This window comes from Salvelinus fontinalis, chromosome 38, assembly GCF_029448725.1.
Source record: "Salvelinus fontinalis isolate EN_2023a chromosome 38, ASM2944872v1, whole genome shotgun sequence".
Classification (NCBI taxonomy): domain Eukaryota; kingdom Metazoa; phylum Chordata; class Actinopteri; order Salmoniformes; family Salmonidae; genus Salvelinus; species Salvelinus fontinalis.
In genome coordinates, this window is record NC_074702.1 from 33183220 (window position 1) to 33199652 (window position 16433).

The 16433-nt window shown below is 43.4% G+C and overlaps 1 protein-coding gene across 2 annotated transcripts; it reads right to left on the reverse strand.

Moving 5' to 3' along the window:
• Positions 1-6949: 6949 nt before the first annotated feature.
• On the reverse strand, positions 6950-11781 carry cited4b (Cbp/p300-interacting transactivator, with Glu/Asp-rich carboxy-terminal domain, 4b). Of its 2 annotated transcripts, none has more exons than XM_055903785.1 (2): positions 11576-11781; positions 6950-10614 (listed from the first exon to the last, which is right to left on the reverse strand). In XM_055903785.1, the coding sequence occupies exon 2, from the start codon at positions 10607-10609 to the stop codon at positions 9860-9862; it is 750 nt and encodes a 249-aa protein (XP_055759760.1). In that variant the 5' UTR covers positions 10610-10614; positions 11576-11781; the 3' UTR covers positions 6950-9859. The 2 variants fall into 2 exon arrangements, with proteins under 2 accessions (XP_055759760.1, XP_055759759.1); XM_055903784.1 differs by having other exon boundaries at positions 6950-10618.
• Positions 11782-16433: the final 4652 nt, after the last annotated feature.

The following is a 16433-nucleotide window of genomic DNA, read 5'->3' on the forward strand; positions in this document are numbered from 1 at the left end:
CGTGGCTGTTCTGGAGTTCCTGCAGATGATACCTAAGGGTGGTATTCTGCTGCATCGCTACAGACCCAGTACATGACCCATGTACATGGGGCCAAGGTTACTGACATCCAGGACCTACAGGACCAGTCAAAAGTTTGGACACACGTACTCATTCAAGGGTTTTTCTTTATTTTAACTATTTTCTACATTGTAGAATAATAGTGAAGACATCAACTATGAAATAACACATATGGAATCATGTGGTAACCAAAAAAGTGTTAAACAAATTAAAATATATTCTTCAAAGTAACCATCTGGATCACAGCTTTGCACACTCTTGGCAATCTGTCAACCAGCTTAATGAGATAGTTACCTGGAATGCATTTCAATTAACAGGTGTGCCTTGTTAAAAGTTAATTTGTGGAATTTCTTTCCTTCATAATGCGTTTGAGCCAATCAGTTGTATGGTGACAAGGTAGGGTGGTATACAGAAGATAGCCCTATTTGGTAAAAGACTAAGTCCATATTCCAGCAAGAACAGCTCAAATAAGTAAAGACAAACGACAGTCCATCATTACTTTAAGAAATGAAGGTCAGTCAATCCAGGAATATTTCAAGAACTTTGAAAGTTTCTTCAAGTACAGTCGCAAAAACCATCAAGCTCTATGATAAAACTGGCTCTCATGAGGACCGCCACAGGAAAGGAAGACCCAGAGTTACCTCTGTTGCAGAGGATAAGTTCATTAGAGTTAACTGCACCTCAGATTGCAGCCCAAATAAATCCTTCACAGAGTTCAAGTAACAGACACATCTCAACATCAACTGTTCAGTGGAGACTGCGTGAACCAGGACTTCATGGTCAAATTGCTGCAAAGAAACCACTACTAAAGGACACCAATAAGAAGAAGAGACTTGATTGGGCCAAGAAACATGAGCAATGGACATTAGACTGGTGGAAATTTGTCCTTTGGTCTGATGAGTCCAAATTTGAGAGGTGTGATGATGTTGGGGTGCTTTGCTGGTGACACTGTCGGTGATTTATTTAGAATTCAAGGCACACTTAACCAGCATGGCTACCACAGCATTCTGCAGTGACACGCCATCCCATCTGGTTTGCGCTTAGTGGGACTATAATTACACACCTCCAAGCTGTGTAAGGGCTATTTGACTAAGAAGGAGAGTGATGGAGTGCTGCATCAGATGACCTGGCCTCCACAATCACCCAACCTCAACCCAATTGAGATGGTTTGGGATGAGTTGGACCACAGAGTGAAGGAAAATCATCAAACAAGTGCTCAGCATATGTGGGAACTCCTTCAATACTGTTGGAAAATCATTCCAGGTGAAGCTGGTTGAGATAATGCAATGCTGTCATCAAGGCTAAGGGTGGCTACTTTGAAGAATCTAACACTTTTTTGGTTACTACATGATTCCATATGTGTTATTTCATAGTTTTGATGTCTTCACTATTATTCCACAATATAGAAAATAGTAACAATTAAGAAAGACCTATGAATGAGTAGATGTGTCCAAACTTTTGACTGGTACTGTATATACTAGGCGGTGTCAGAGGAAGGCCCAAAAAATGGTCAAAGACTCCAGTCACCCAAGTCATAGACTGTTCTCTCTGCTTCCGCACGGCAAGCAGTACCGGAGTGCCAAGTCTAGGACCAAAAGGCTCCTTAACAGCTTCTACCTCCAAGCCATAAGACGACTGAACAATTAATCACATTGACATGTACTTTAGTAAATATTTTCTTAACTCTATTTCTTGAACTGCATTGTTGGTTAAGGGCTTGTAATTATTTCACAGTAAGGACATGCGTATTTGGCGCATGTGACAAATACAATTTAATTTGATCCCTTAAAATTAGTGGATTTGGCTATTTCAGCCACACCCGTTGCTGACAGGTGTATAAAATCGAGCACACAGCCATGCAATCTCCATAGACAAAAATTGGCAATAGAATAGCCTTACTGATGAGCTCAGTGACTTTCAACATGGCACCGTCATAGGATGCCAGCTTTCCAACAAGTCAGTTCTTAGAATCCCTGCCCTGCTAGAGCTGCCCCGGTCAACTGTAAGTGCTGTTATTGTGAAGTGGAAATGTCTAGGAGGAACAATGGCTCACCTGCGAAGTGGTAGGCCACACAAGCTCACAGAACAGGACAGCCGAGTGCTGAAACGCGTAAAAATCGTCTGTCCTCGGTTGCAACACTCACTACCGAGTTTCAAACTGCCTCTGGAAGCAACATTAGCACAATAACTGTTTGTCTGGAGCTTCATGAAATGGGTTTCCATGGCCGAGCAGCCACACACATGCCTAAGATCACCATGTGCAATGCCAGGCGTTGGCTGGAGTGGTGTAAAGATCGCCGCCATTGGACTCTGGAACAGTGGAAAAGTATTCTCTGGAGTGATGAATCACGCTTCACCACTTGGCTGTCTGATGGACGAATCTGGGCTTGGCGGATGCCAGGAGAACGCTACCTGCCCGAATGCATAGTTTGGTGGAGGAATAATGATCTGGGGCTGTTTTTCATGGTTCGGGCTAGACCCCTTAGTTCCAGTGAAGGGAAATCTTGACGCTACATCATACAGTGACATTCTAGAGAATTCTGTGCTTTCAACTTCGTGGCAACAGTTTGGGGACATCCCTTTCCTGTTTCAGCATGACAATGCACACAAATGTACACAAAGCAAGGTGCATACATAAATGGTTTGTCGAGATTGGTGTGAAATAACTTGAACTCCTTGCACAGAGCCCTGACCTCAACACCATCAAACACCTTTGGGATGAATTCGAACACTGACTGCGAGTCAGGCCTAATCGCTCAACATCAGTGCTCGACCTCACTGCTCTTGTGGCTGAATGGAAGTAAGTCCCCGCAGCAATGTTCCAACATCAAGTGGAAAGCCTTCCCAGAAGAGTGGAGGCTATTATAGCAGCAAAGGGGGATCACCTCCATATAATGCTGATGATTTGTGTATCATACAAATTGTAATTCGTACATACCATACTTAACATATCATACTAATAGTTCTGGATCTTTGTTTACTATATTACGTTTACCCCTGAGTCCAGGTTGAGGGCAGTGGTTCTAGCCAGGTGATGTAGCGAGACAGGTGTGAACACAGCCAGAGGTTGACCAAAGGGATAAAGTGTTCAGGCCACCTCTACTTCTCTGGCGTACCCAAATTCCCAGAATGCTTTCACTGTCAGCAGAATGGATGTGCTGTAGGGTCCTTCTCTAATTGCCTCAGGTCTTGGTATGCATGCTGAATGGAGAGCAGCCCTCTCCTTGGGCTCCTGCGACCTTGTTTGTGAGACAATCGTAGCTGAAAATCCCCGTCTCAGCACCCCCAGGTCTCTGCAGATGGTGCCGGCTAATGTCAGGAAATGTTGCAGCAATAGTTGCAGGAACGTGGCTGATCGGTCACATGTCAGCAAGTGTATTATTTCTCAAGGGGAGAAGAAAATCTCTCACTCACACATACAAACACACTCACATGGCTTCCTCAGTCAGTGAAAACATTGCTGTAAAAGTATAGAAACATGAACAAGAATACTGTGTGGAGCGTGATGGAGTGGATTTCAAAGCATGAGCAAGTAATGGGCTCCCTGCCATGCAGGACCTCTATACCAGGCGGTGTCAGAAGAAGGCCGTAAAAATTGTCAGACTCCAGCCACCCAAGTCATAGAATGTTCTCTCTGCTTCCGCCTGGCAAGCGGTACCGATGTACCAAGTCTAGAACCAACAGGACCCTGAACAGCTTCTACCCCCAAGCCATAAGACTGCTATGTAGTTAGTTACAGTAAATAGTTAACCAATAGCTACCCGGACTATTTGCATTGACCCTTTTTGCACTAACTCTTTTGACTCATCACATACAGTGCATTCGGAAAGTATTCAGACCCTTGACTTTTTCACGCATTTTGTTACATTACAGCCTTATTCAAAAAAATATTTTTTAAATGTCCTCATCAATCTACACACCATAATTACAAAGCAAAAACAGTGTTTGATAAATGTTTGCAAATTTCTAAAAAAATAAAACACTGAAATATAACATTTACATAAGTATTCAGACCCTTTACGCAGTACTTTGTTGAAGTACCTTTGGCAGCGATTAAAGCCTTGATTCTTCTTGGATATGACGCTACAAGCTTGGCACACCTGTATTTGGGGAGTTTCTCCCATTCATCTCTGCAGATCCTCTCAAGCTCTGTCAGGTTGGATGGGGAGCGTCACTGCACAGCTATTTTCAGGTCTCTCCAGAGATGGTTGATCGGGTTCAAGTCTGGGCTCTGGCATTCAGATATTTGTCCCAAAGGCACTCTTGCGTTTTCTTGGCTGTGTGCTTAGGGACATTATCCTGTAGGAAGGTGATCTTTCGCCCCAGTCTGAGGTCCTGAGCGCTCTGGAGCAGGTTTTCATCAAGGATCTCTGTACTTTGCTCCATTCATCTTTCCTCGATCCTGACTAGTCTCCCAATCCCTGCCACTTAAAAACATCCCCACAGCATGATGCTACAACCACCATGCTTCATCACAGGGATAGTGGCAGGTTTCCTCCAGACGTGATGCTTGGCATTCAGCCAAGAGTTCAATCTTGGTTTCATCAGACCAGAGAATCTTGTTTTTCATGGTCTGAGCCTTTTCATGGTCTGTGCCTTTGGCAAACTTTTACAGAGGAGTGGCTTCCATCTAGCCACTCTACCATAAAAGCCAGACTGGTGGAATGCTGCAGAGATGGTTGTCCTTCTAGAAGGTTCTCCCATCTCCACAGAGGACCTCGGGAGCTCTGTCAGAGTGACCGTTGGGTTCTTGGTCACCTTCCTGACCAAGGCCCTTCTCCCCCGATTGCACAGTTTGGCCGAGCGGCCAGCTCTAGAAAGAGTCTTGGTGGTTCCAAACTTCTTCCATTTAAGAATGATGGAGGCCACTCTGTTCTTGGGGGCCGTCAAGGCTGGAGAAATGTTTTGGTACCCTTCCCCAGATCTGTGCCTCGACACAATCCTGTCTCGGAGCTCTACGGACAATTCCTTCGAACTTCATGGCTTGGTTTTTGTTCTGACATGTACTGTCAACTGTGGGACCTTATATAGACAGGTGTGTGCCTTTCCAAATCATGTCCAATCAATAGAATTTACCACAGGTGGACTCCAGGTTGTAGAAACATCTCAAAGATGATCAATGGAAACAGGATGCACCTGAGCTCAATTTTGAGTCACATAGCAAAGGGTCTGAACACTTATGTAAATGAGATGTTATTTTTTATAAATTGGCAAACATTTCTAAAAACCTGTTTTCACTTTGTTATTATGGAGTATTGTGTGTAGATTGATGAAAAATGTATTTAATCCATTTTAGAATAAACCGGTAATGTAACAAAGTGTGGAAAAAGGGAAGGTGTCTCAATACTTTCCGAATGCACTGTATGCTGCTGTTACTGCTTATTATGTATCCTTTTGCCTATTCACTTTATCGCTACCTATATGTACATATCTACCTCAATTACTTTGTAACCCTGCACATAGACTCAGTACTGGTACCCCGTGTATATAGCCAAGTTATCACTACTCATTGTGTATTTATTCCTCATGTTATTATTTTTCTATTATGTAACAAAAAAAATCTCTCCGCATTGTTGGGAAGTGTCTGTAAATAAGCATTTCACTAGAAGTCTACACCTGTTCGTAAGAAAACATGTGAAAAATACAATTTGATTTGATGTCCTCTGAATTATTTCACACCAGTGAAGCTGCAGTTTGTTTATTTACCTTCTAGATGGAGAGAGGTAAATTCAGATTTAGGTCCTAAAACAACCCTAAAACAACCATTCTGTGCAAATAGTCAGAATTCAGGCATGCAGGATAATGCAACATCCCACATTCAACCAGGCGTTCAGGAACCTCCCCCTGCTATCAATAAATAACTCAGCAGCTGATCCTGTGTTTGTTCTGTCCCGTGAGGCTTCTACTTAGTCATCAAATAATCAACTAAACTACAAACTTTAGGGTCAACGTTTTTCTGAATAATATAGTGATAATATAGTCATATAGTAACAATGGGCACTAGTTCCACAACTAATTTATGTTTGGATAGTGTTATGTAAGAATGTAATGTATAACATTGTAGTAAAATGGTCCAATCACTACTACATAGTTGAAATCCCTGAATAGGATATTTTAGTGGTACAGAGAGAAGCTTACTCAATGTCATATTTACAAAGGGAATAGCCTACAGCATGAGACACAACTGCAAATAAGGGCGGGTAGACGAGAGCCAATGCAATGATTTAAAAAAACATGACAAAAAACTTTTTGCACAGAATTGCTCGCACTTTATGAGACAGATAATTCATAGCAAAATACTAGTGTTATCCAGTTAGCATGTTTGATCATTCCTGCAGGCCTGGACAGCTTGCTTTATCAGAGAGGGGTTGGGGGTGGGGAACACAGCCCATGCGTGACTAGGAATGGCCACTGTGCCCTCATTGGTGCAGGGCCCTGAGATTACACTGAGCTCATGGGAAGCCTCGACACCAGCTGTAGTACCTGGAAATAGAATGCTTGGGCCTGTTCAGGAGGTAGACATGTAAAGTGTATATAGAATTGACGTCCATGTGTAACAGAGAATGAGAGGAATATTAACATTACGCAATATATTTCCAGAAGCAACAATCTGATCTCTCAGCCCCAGTGTGATCTCTCAGCCCCAGTGTGGGGGTGCTGAAGCTAGGAGCTGTTAGAGATAAAAATGGATATGCTTGTGTAGAATGGACCATGTGTAACAGAGTGAAAGGAATATTAGCACTATACTTGTTTCCATACGCAGTGCGATCCGTCTGCCCAAGTGAGGGTGCTGAACACTGTTTAGGGGTGGTCTTTGTCAGGAATCCTAGGGCCTCTTAGGGGTAAATCCCACAGAGAAATCCCCATGCACCAAAAACTCTGTCCACGTAATTTCAAGAAGTCGTTTTTAATGTAACTTTTTTTCACATTGGAGAATTTCCTTGGTGTTCACATGCAGAATTTGGTTTCTATCGGTCTTTCTCTCCATGTGGGTTTTGAGCTTTGACATAGAGGAAACCGCAAGCCGACACAAGAAGAAAACAAGTTGCGTAGCTAGCAGTTGTTGTGGGTGGGCTGCCTTGTCTGAGAGAAAGAGAAAAACAGAAAAAGGCTAACTGTAAACGTCTTCCAGTCACACCCCGATTAACCTATGTCTACACTGGCCCCTCTGTAGGTAACAAACATAACAAGGGATTGAGTGAGCAAACAGGGGGCATTTGAGACAGAATCCCATTTAACTCTGGATGCGCAATGCTTAAGAAACCACCTCTTTTACAAGAGGGACCTTGCAAGGCAGTGTTTTCAGATATAGTGTGTGGAGCCAGTGATCTGCCAGTTAGTCCTCCTGCCTCAGCACAACCTTCACTGTCCAGGAAGACCCTGTATGTTGGGCAGGGACCCCGCAACCATTACTAAGGATGATGCCATGGGGTGCAGAACAATTGTAGCTTATGCCCCAGCCTTTCTCACGACAACCCAAGTAAAACCCACATGCCCTCGGCTGAATCTAGAGTTGTTGTGTTTGGCAAACACAAACGTAAGTTACATTAAGATCAAGTGAGTTGCAATTAGAGCAAGCCACCCGTGGATTCCATGTTTCAATTTGGCAGTAAGGGCTGACTTGTTCTACACAATGGAACTACTGAAAATAGATGTCTATTTTAGAATGAGTTAAGACAAAAGCGAGGACTTGTTCCTCATCAAGTTGCAAAAATATATCTTAAACTGGCAATTTGTTACTTTTTGGGCAACCTGACCAAATGCACATATGTGAGTTATAGATGATCATTCTACTGGAAAGCAAGTCTAAGAAGCAGTATATCTGTCCTATGTGCGCTATTTCTATGCTTCCCGTTCTTCCCGTTTTGTTTTTGCGTCTTTTACTTTCGGTTTTGTACACCATCGTCAAACAGCTGAAACAATATTTTTGGTTATGTCAAATATATTTCACAGCAGCTTAGATGGTACAATGACTCTCTACACTATACTAGCTTATTTTGTCACTAGCTGAAGTTTGGCGAACTATGAGTTTTAGCAACCAGGAAATGGCAGAGCGATTTCTGCATAACATGACATCAATCAAGCATTCCATGCCCTGAGGCGAAAAGCATACCCCAACCCCATAGAATACTAAGAAACTCATTCGAATTGATATCAGGTGGCTATAACATTGCAAAAGGCATGGGATATTTATACAGATATTTTTTAAGGAAGCCATGGTTGTATATGCCATTTGTTATTGGCACAAACCTATATTCATTTTGCTTCCCCAACCACCCATTAAGTGCATCCTCTGTCACTAAAGGTGTGCCATACTTCTCTTTGGCCGTGGAGTAGTAATTTACATGGGATGAATTCAGTTAAACCCCCATCAAGTTAAGCGTAGATTAACCCTGGCCCGCTCCACCTCCCCCGCCATACACATGCCTAGATCTCACCTACTTTTTTACCCAACAACAGATATGAGTTATGGTAACTTCTAGGAACCAGGAAATTCATTCCTCAATCGATTTTTTTTAATGGGAGTCAGGATGATCAGGAATGCAATGACTAAAACCACAATGTGGGTCCTTCTCCATATCAAAGGTCAAGAATTCAGATTAGAAACTCAGCTTTTTGGTGTATAGCAGTGCACCTTTGAGTTTGATTTTAACACACCAGTCATAATTTTCCATGACAAGATTGAAGGCAATTTGCTGCTTACAGCAGTAAACGTCTCAGTCATCATAAGACTGTGCATACTCTGAGGGAAATAAAGATATTCCTAAGAAACAGGGAATCCTTTGAGATAAATTAATTCAGTATTAAGTTATTTAATATCCTGGACCCTGCAGGCTGGAAAGCCCTGAAGTGGCATATTCCCTTTAGCCCCAAGGTTACCTTTAATGCTCTCCTCTGCCTGGGGGAGTTGTGCAATGAATGTAAAAGCAGGCCACAATTATATCCAGGCCATTTTTATTGATCCTCAAAACCCCTTTACACCCCCCCCCCCGTCTTGACCGCAAAGGGAAGATTAAAAAAAACACCAATAAAGTAAAGAAAATAATAATAAATTGGCATAATTAAGGCAGTTCTACATCTTACATAGACTTTCCTGTAGTAACACAGATGTATACAGTACAAGCAGAAGGTTTGAGAACATCACAGCTAAAAGCAATACTTGCCAAAAGTGAGCTATTCAATTATGATGGACTTCCATTTAAATCCATGAAATGACGTTCTACTTGTACTGCAGTCTCCATTCTTGGAGAGAAATCCAAGCTCTTGGAAGATCAAAAATTAATTTGAGGGGCTTACTTCCCCTAATCTTACCCAAAACACCAAAAGCACTTGATCCTCTCTCTGGAAGATCTGTCGGTCTCTGGTTTGTTCTATATTAATTTCTCTGAGAGAGTAATAAATAAATACATCTTACAAACTAAACTGCCATTGAGTCCAAGGTAGGAGGCAAGTGTCTTAACATTTTTCAGAGTGGCTTCTCAAATTGAGCAGTTTTGTTTACATTCATCTCTGGAGAGAAGAGATGCGGGTGGACGATGTCCCTACACAGGTGAGCTGCGACCCAACACAGAACCACACCTCTGGTCACTTCACAAATGACACCATAGCACTGTGGTTATCCAGACCAGCATCTCTCGCTCACTCTTCTCTGCCTTTCACGGCGACCTAGCACAGTTACAGTGAAAGGCACAACACAAAAAGCGGAGTTGTCTCCCGTGGGCAACACTCTACTCAAGTCTTTCCAAACTCTCCACCCTTCCAGGCCCCTTCACAGCACCATTGACTCAGGTCCTCTCTCACTCAGCAGCTGACGGTGCTGGGCAGCTGTTTGCTCACAAAGTCTGAGATGAAGTCAAACTCGTTCTGGCCCAGGAAGAGTTCGGGCAGCTCCTGAATGCGGTCCAGGCCCAGCTCCATGACCAGGGATGTCAAAACCTCCTCGTCAATCATGTCTGCGTCCATGCCATTCAAGGCCAGTGCCGGCCCGGCCATCTGCTGCATGTTAGCCAGCTGGGCCGGGCCAATGCAGTACTGGGCTGCCCCGTTTCCCATGTGGTTGCTGTTCATGGGCCCCAGTGGATGTCCGTGATACTGGGTGTTGAGTTTTTGCAGATGCATGCTGGCCATGAGCTGCTGGGACGTGAGACCACCGTTCATATACTGCTGTTGTTGCTGTGGGTGCTGCTGGACCTGCTGTTGCTGGCTCATGTGGTGGTGCTGGGGGTGGTGTTGCTGCTGGGCCTGCCCGTTGTTGTACATTATGTTACCAGACGTCATCTGGTGGTGGCCCATCTGAGCCCCGTTGAGCTGTCCGTTCACGGGTCCCACCATGCCTTGCCGCTGCCTCATGGCCACCTCCATGGTGGCCTGCTGCTGAGGTCCCCCGCCGTAGTGCATCATCTGGCCATTGGGCAGGGCTCGGAGGCCAGGCTGAGGCACGGCGTGCTGCTGGTGGCCTGCCTGCAGGCCTCCGTTCATGCCCATTCTGTAGCCGTGGAGACCTCCGCCCACGGAGCTGTGGTTCATGGGCATCATTAGATGATCCGCCATGGCTCCTGTCTTTGAGCATAGAGGAAACACAGTTAAAGCGATATAATTGATTTTCAACCCCTCATGTAGGTAGGTAGAAGTTCAATGAGCATGCAGTAGCCTACATTTGGCACGATTGAAACCAATTAGTGAATAGGTGACATGCCATGGACATATGACTTGGCTACACTAGAGGAACCTGTCTGTTTGGATGCATAAGGGCAGTTTATGGCAGTTCATGTGGAAAAACGGGTTGATTTGTCAACAAGACAATTTATTTCGATATATTTCTGAAACCTAAAATATTATTACGCAATATTATTTCCTGGAAGAATGTAGCCTACAATGTCCTAAACTGGCAGAGTGAAACCACAGGAGACGCTTCCTATTCAAGAATCCGCTGGGTTTGTGCTCTTTTCGCGAACACTAGAAAGCCTTTCCATGTCTTCCTCATTGTCACTGCAAACACTCCTTTGTGCCTTGCCGATTGAAACACAGGTAGGCTAACTATCAGCCTTGTTACCTTTACAACTGGATATTCGATTGATTTAATAGATTATAAAATGCGTCTCGGTTAGTGATGTTGCATTAACTATAATTTGGTTTATATTCCCTCTCCACAGTGCACATCAAACACAATGAAACCAGCTCGGTTATTTTATGCACGTTGCAACAAAGAGGCGATATATTGGCATTATGCATTCTCCAACAGCTGTAGCCTATATTATATGGGTTGTTCAAATTTAGGATTGCTTCCCAAATTCAATTCATAACATCCATAACGTCTACGACCTCCTCCCTTTGTTAAAATACACACCACTATTTTATTTCAGTCAAATATGTCTAGCCTACAATTTCATTGCCGATTAATTATTCCCATACTCCTAAAAACAACGAAAAGGCAAACAATGGATCACCAACCCCAAGACCTTCACACAAACGCCAGACAGCGAATTCTACAATAAATTCATTAAAACAAACACGTACCCGTATCTACTCGGATTAAAGTTCAGGGATTTTGCTACTGCTACGTTTTATTTTAGTTTTGCACTGCAAAGCGAGGTGTCTTCAGATTACAGTATGTATTCCACAGGGTTACGCTTCATGCTCAAGCAGGGCCGATGCTCAGATTGCCGCATCAGATCTTGAAACAACTGCCTATTTTCTGGGTCAACTCAGGGATTATACATCTAAAAAAAACTCAGGGGGAAGGCATGGGGGGAGAGAGGTGGAGCTACGGTTGCCTCTCCTTTGTTCCGATTGGTCTTTACTTAATATAGTTGTGCATGTGCATAGAAAGAAAGGAGTGGAGTACTGTGACACACTAGCCAATTTGAAAACCCCCTCTGTATTTTTTTTAATAATCAAGGATTCTCCCATAGAGAATGACAGAGGCCTTTAGTGGCCAGTTTTAGTGTGGACAATGCCATTGAGGACGTCCATGCTTCTGCCATTTTAAAGTAGTCAACTTTTTATTTAACTAGGCAAGTGAGTTAAGAACAAATTCTTATTTACAATGACAGCCTACCCCGGCCAAACCAGTACTACATTGGGCCAATCGTGCGCCACCCTATGGGACTCCCAATCACGGCCAGATGTGATACAGCCTGGATTCGAACCAGGGACTGCGGTGACACCTCTTGCACTGAGATGCAGTGCCTAAGACTGCTACACCACTCTGGAGCCTATCTCTATTGTTTCTCCCCTTCTCTGATAAATGTGGACAACAATGTGTTTTAATAAAATGATCTTGTTTCTAAGATGTTGCTGGGTTTTGTTTAACACACAAATACTATGTAATTCATAAGAGTTACAGTGGAAAATGTGTTTAATTATAATAGATAGGTAGGTGGTGTATGTGTCTGTTTGTTTATACCTACTGGAGTGTGTGAGTGTATGAGTGTGTATGCATATGTGTGTGTGTGTGTTTCATCTCGAAGATCACTGCCTGAGTGTGGACGGGGAGGGGCAGTGGAATGCCTGTGCTATTCTAGGCCACTGGCTTCAGTGGCTGTTGTGATAGTGTGCTCTGACTGCAGATGCAAGTGCCTCATATCGCCTTTCACCACAAGGACCCTAGCCTGCAATTGCAATTGAATATAAACAACGTAGTATTTTGAGCAACCCATTGTGTAAAGCAGGTATTCCCAAACTGGGGTACGCGTACCCCTGGTAATGCCGTCGGAGGTACGCCAAATAAAAATGTGATTCACGTTAAAAATATATATTTTTTATTTTGTAACAAAAAACAATTATTCACATTTTCAAACAGTTCATTTATATTTTCCAAAGGGCTATACATTTGTGTACGTTTTTTTCTCTCGCCTAAGTAGCCTCGTTTCACTGCCAAAAATAAAATTAAACCATCTAGTGTTCAGCGAAATAACAACACAATGTCAAATACAGGTAGCCTAGTCAAATAATTAACATCCAATCACATTAACCGTTACTCTCTCGCGGGAATTCCACTAAAGGTCTGTATGCAGCCAAACACAGATGCTGCTCATTCCGTTTGCTCGAAAATTGATAAATGGTTAAAAAGGTAGAGACACATACCAACTCTACTGGTAGTACTGCTACTACCAGCAGTACTACACCTGTACCTGTCGACGACACAAGTTGTTCTGCTTCCACGAGCACATCCAATGCTAGCATCAGTAATTCTACATTTATTGTTAGCCCAGCTAGCATGGACATTGCAGTTGTGAATCTGATGCAGCCGAAGAGCTACTGCCCCCTAACCCGGGAAAGCACCGAACAACAGACAGGGACGTTGGACCATCGAAGAGGCGCAAATATGAACTACATTGGTTTGGGGATCACTTTATATTGTGAGTAGTGCCTTTCCTCAGCCACAGTGTGTTATATGTGCAAAAGATGCCAATTTGAAAAATAAACCACAGGAGTTTTTTGAGCGAGAATTAAGATGACTTTCGAGTAGTAATACATGTATAAAAGCAACAGATACCATTAATAAGAAGGGGCTAGAAGCGTCTTATATTGTGAGCTACCGAGTGGCTAGGACAGGCAAGCCCCATACTATTGTGGAGAACTTAATTCTTCCTGCTGCCTCGGATATGGTTGGGACAATGCTGTGGGAAAAGGTCAACACAACTATACAGACATTGCCTTCATCAAACAACACTGTTTCACGACGCATCAGTGACATGGCAGGAGATGTTTTGAAACAATTACTGCTTCGCATACAAGCCAGTGAATTCTATGCGTTATAGCTGGATGAGTAAACAGACATGGCGGGCCTGGCACAGCTCCTGGTATGTGTCTGTTATGTTTATGGGGGGTCAATTAAGGAAGACATCCTCTTATGGAAACCAGGACAACAGCAATGGATATTTTTAAGTACTGGACAGCTTTGTGACATCAAATGGACTTTGGTGATCAAGATGTGTTTGTACTGATGGCACAAAGCCATGACAGGGAGACATAGTGGAGTGGTAACGCGCGTGCAAGCAGTTGCTCCCGACACCACTTGGGTACAATGCAGCCGCCACTGAGACGCTCTTGCTGCCAAAGATAATGTCTGACAGCTTGAGAGACATTTTGGACACTACAGTGAAAATGGTTAACTTCGTTAAAGCAAGGCCCCTGAACTCTTGTGTATTTTCTGCACTATGCAATGATATGGGCAGCGACCATGTAACGCAAGGGGCAAAGTATTGACATGTTTTTTTGAATGGAGAGATGAGCTTGAAGTTTTCTTTACTGACCATCATTTTCACTTGTCTGACCGCTTCCACGATGATGAGTTTCTCACACGACTGACCTATCTGGGTAATGTTTTTTCTCGCCTGAATGTTCTGAATCTAGGATTACAGGGACTCCGCAACTATATTCAACGTGCGGGACAAAATTGAGGTTATGATTAAGAAGTTGGAGCTTTTCTCTGTCTGCATTAACAAGGACAACACACAGGTCTTTCCACCATTGTATGATTTTTTTGTGTGCAAATGAACTCAAGCTTACAGACAATGTCAAATGTGATATAGCGAAGCACCTGAGTGAGTTGGGTGCGCAATTACACAAGTTACTTTCCCGAAACGGATGACACAAACAACCAAACAACAGCCCTGCCTCCAGTCCACTTACCGATATCTGAACAAGAGAGCCTCATCGAAATTGCAACAAGCGGTTCTGTGAAAATGTAATTTAATCAGAAGCCACTGCCAGATTTCTGGATTGGGCTGCGCTCAGAGTATCCTGCCTTGGCAAATCGCACTGTTAAGACACTGATGCCCTTTGCAATCATGTACCTATGTGAGAGTGGATTCTCGGCCCTCACTAGCATGAAAACTAAATACAGGCACAGACTGTGTGTGGGAAATGATTTAAGACTGAGACTCTCTCCAATACAACCCAACATTGCAGAGTTATGTGCATCCTTTCAAGCACACCCTTCTCATTAACCTGTTGTGAGTTATTCACAATTTTCGATGAACAAGTAAAGTTTTATATGGAAGATGGCTAAATAAAAAGCTAAATTATTGATTATTATTGTATAATTATTTGTGCCCTGGTCCTATAAGAGCTCTTTGTCATTTCCCACGAGCCGGGTTGTGACAAACTCACACTCATTCTTCTGTTTAATAAATGTATCGTAAAGTGTGTGTGTGGCAGGCTTACAATGATGACAAAAAAACAACATTTGAGAGTGCGCTGACCCTGCTGCTAGAAGGGGTACACAGCTGGACGTTGAATGTTTGAAGGGGTACGGGACTATAAAAAGTTTGGGAACCACTGGTGTAGAGCACATCTTTTATGGGTGAACCCTTGCCTAACGCTTGCCTTTGTCATCGTCACTTTAAGCAGGTGCTTATGACTTTTGGCCTCAGGTGTGTGGACTTTGAAAAACTCACAAATCCTGTCTGTTAGGCTTTACAGAGAATCCACATGGCTCTCTCTGTTTACTAACTGTCCCCATTCAACATGGCAATAGCTGTCTGACACAAATGTACATGTTTTTTCACATTCACATGTGCATTGCCTAGTCATTGTTTTCTGGCAGGGCCTACATTTTTGCCCAAATTTGCATCTGAAATGGTTAGTGCCCTATTCAGGTCTATGATACGAATACACCAATCAAATCTGCACTGCCCACTCTGTTTTGATCTAGTGCAGAATGCAATCGAACTATCTTTGTATACATTAGTCATAGGGCTCCAGAGTGGCGCAGCGGTCTAAGGCACTGCATCTCAGTGATAGAGGCGTCACTACAGACCCTGGTTCGATTCCAGGCTGTATCACAACCGGCTGTGATTGGGAGTCCCATAGGGCGGCGCACAATTGGCCCAGCGTTGTCCGAGTTAGGGTTTGTCCTGGTTAGGGTTTGGATTTACCTAGTTAAATAAATATTATAATGCAAAGGAGAGTATGGTTGGTCTATATACATTTGAATACATCCTCTATATTGCTTGCCTGCAACATTTGAGGCATGTCGTAGACTATAGGATATACAGATACAGCAGTTTTGTGTCACAGGTATCTCAGAACCTAATTTTTGTTGTATGTTTCTCCACTGGTCTTTCCTTCCCTCCCCTTGTAAACTGTGGCCTAAGGGATGGGGGAGGAGCTTCCAATGAGCCCTCAGCCATGTAGGCAAATATTTATTTATTTTATGTGTGTATGTGTCACAGGAGGTTGGTGGCACCTTAATTGGGGAGGACAGGCTTGTGGTACTGTCTGGAGTGGAATGGGTGGAAAGGTATCAGATACAGTAAACACATTCCATTTGCTCCGTTCCAGACATTATTCTGAATCGTCCTCCCCTCAGCAGCCTCCACTGTGTGTGTGTGTGTGTGTGTGCGTGCGTGCGTGCGCGTGCCTGTCT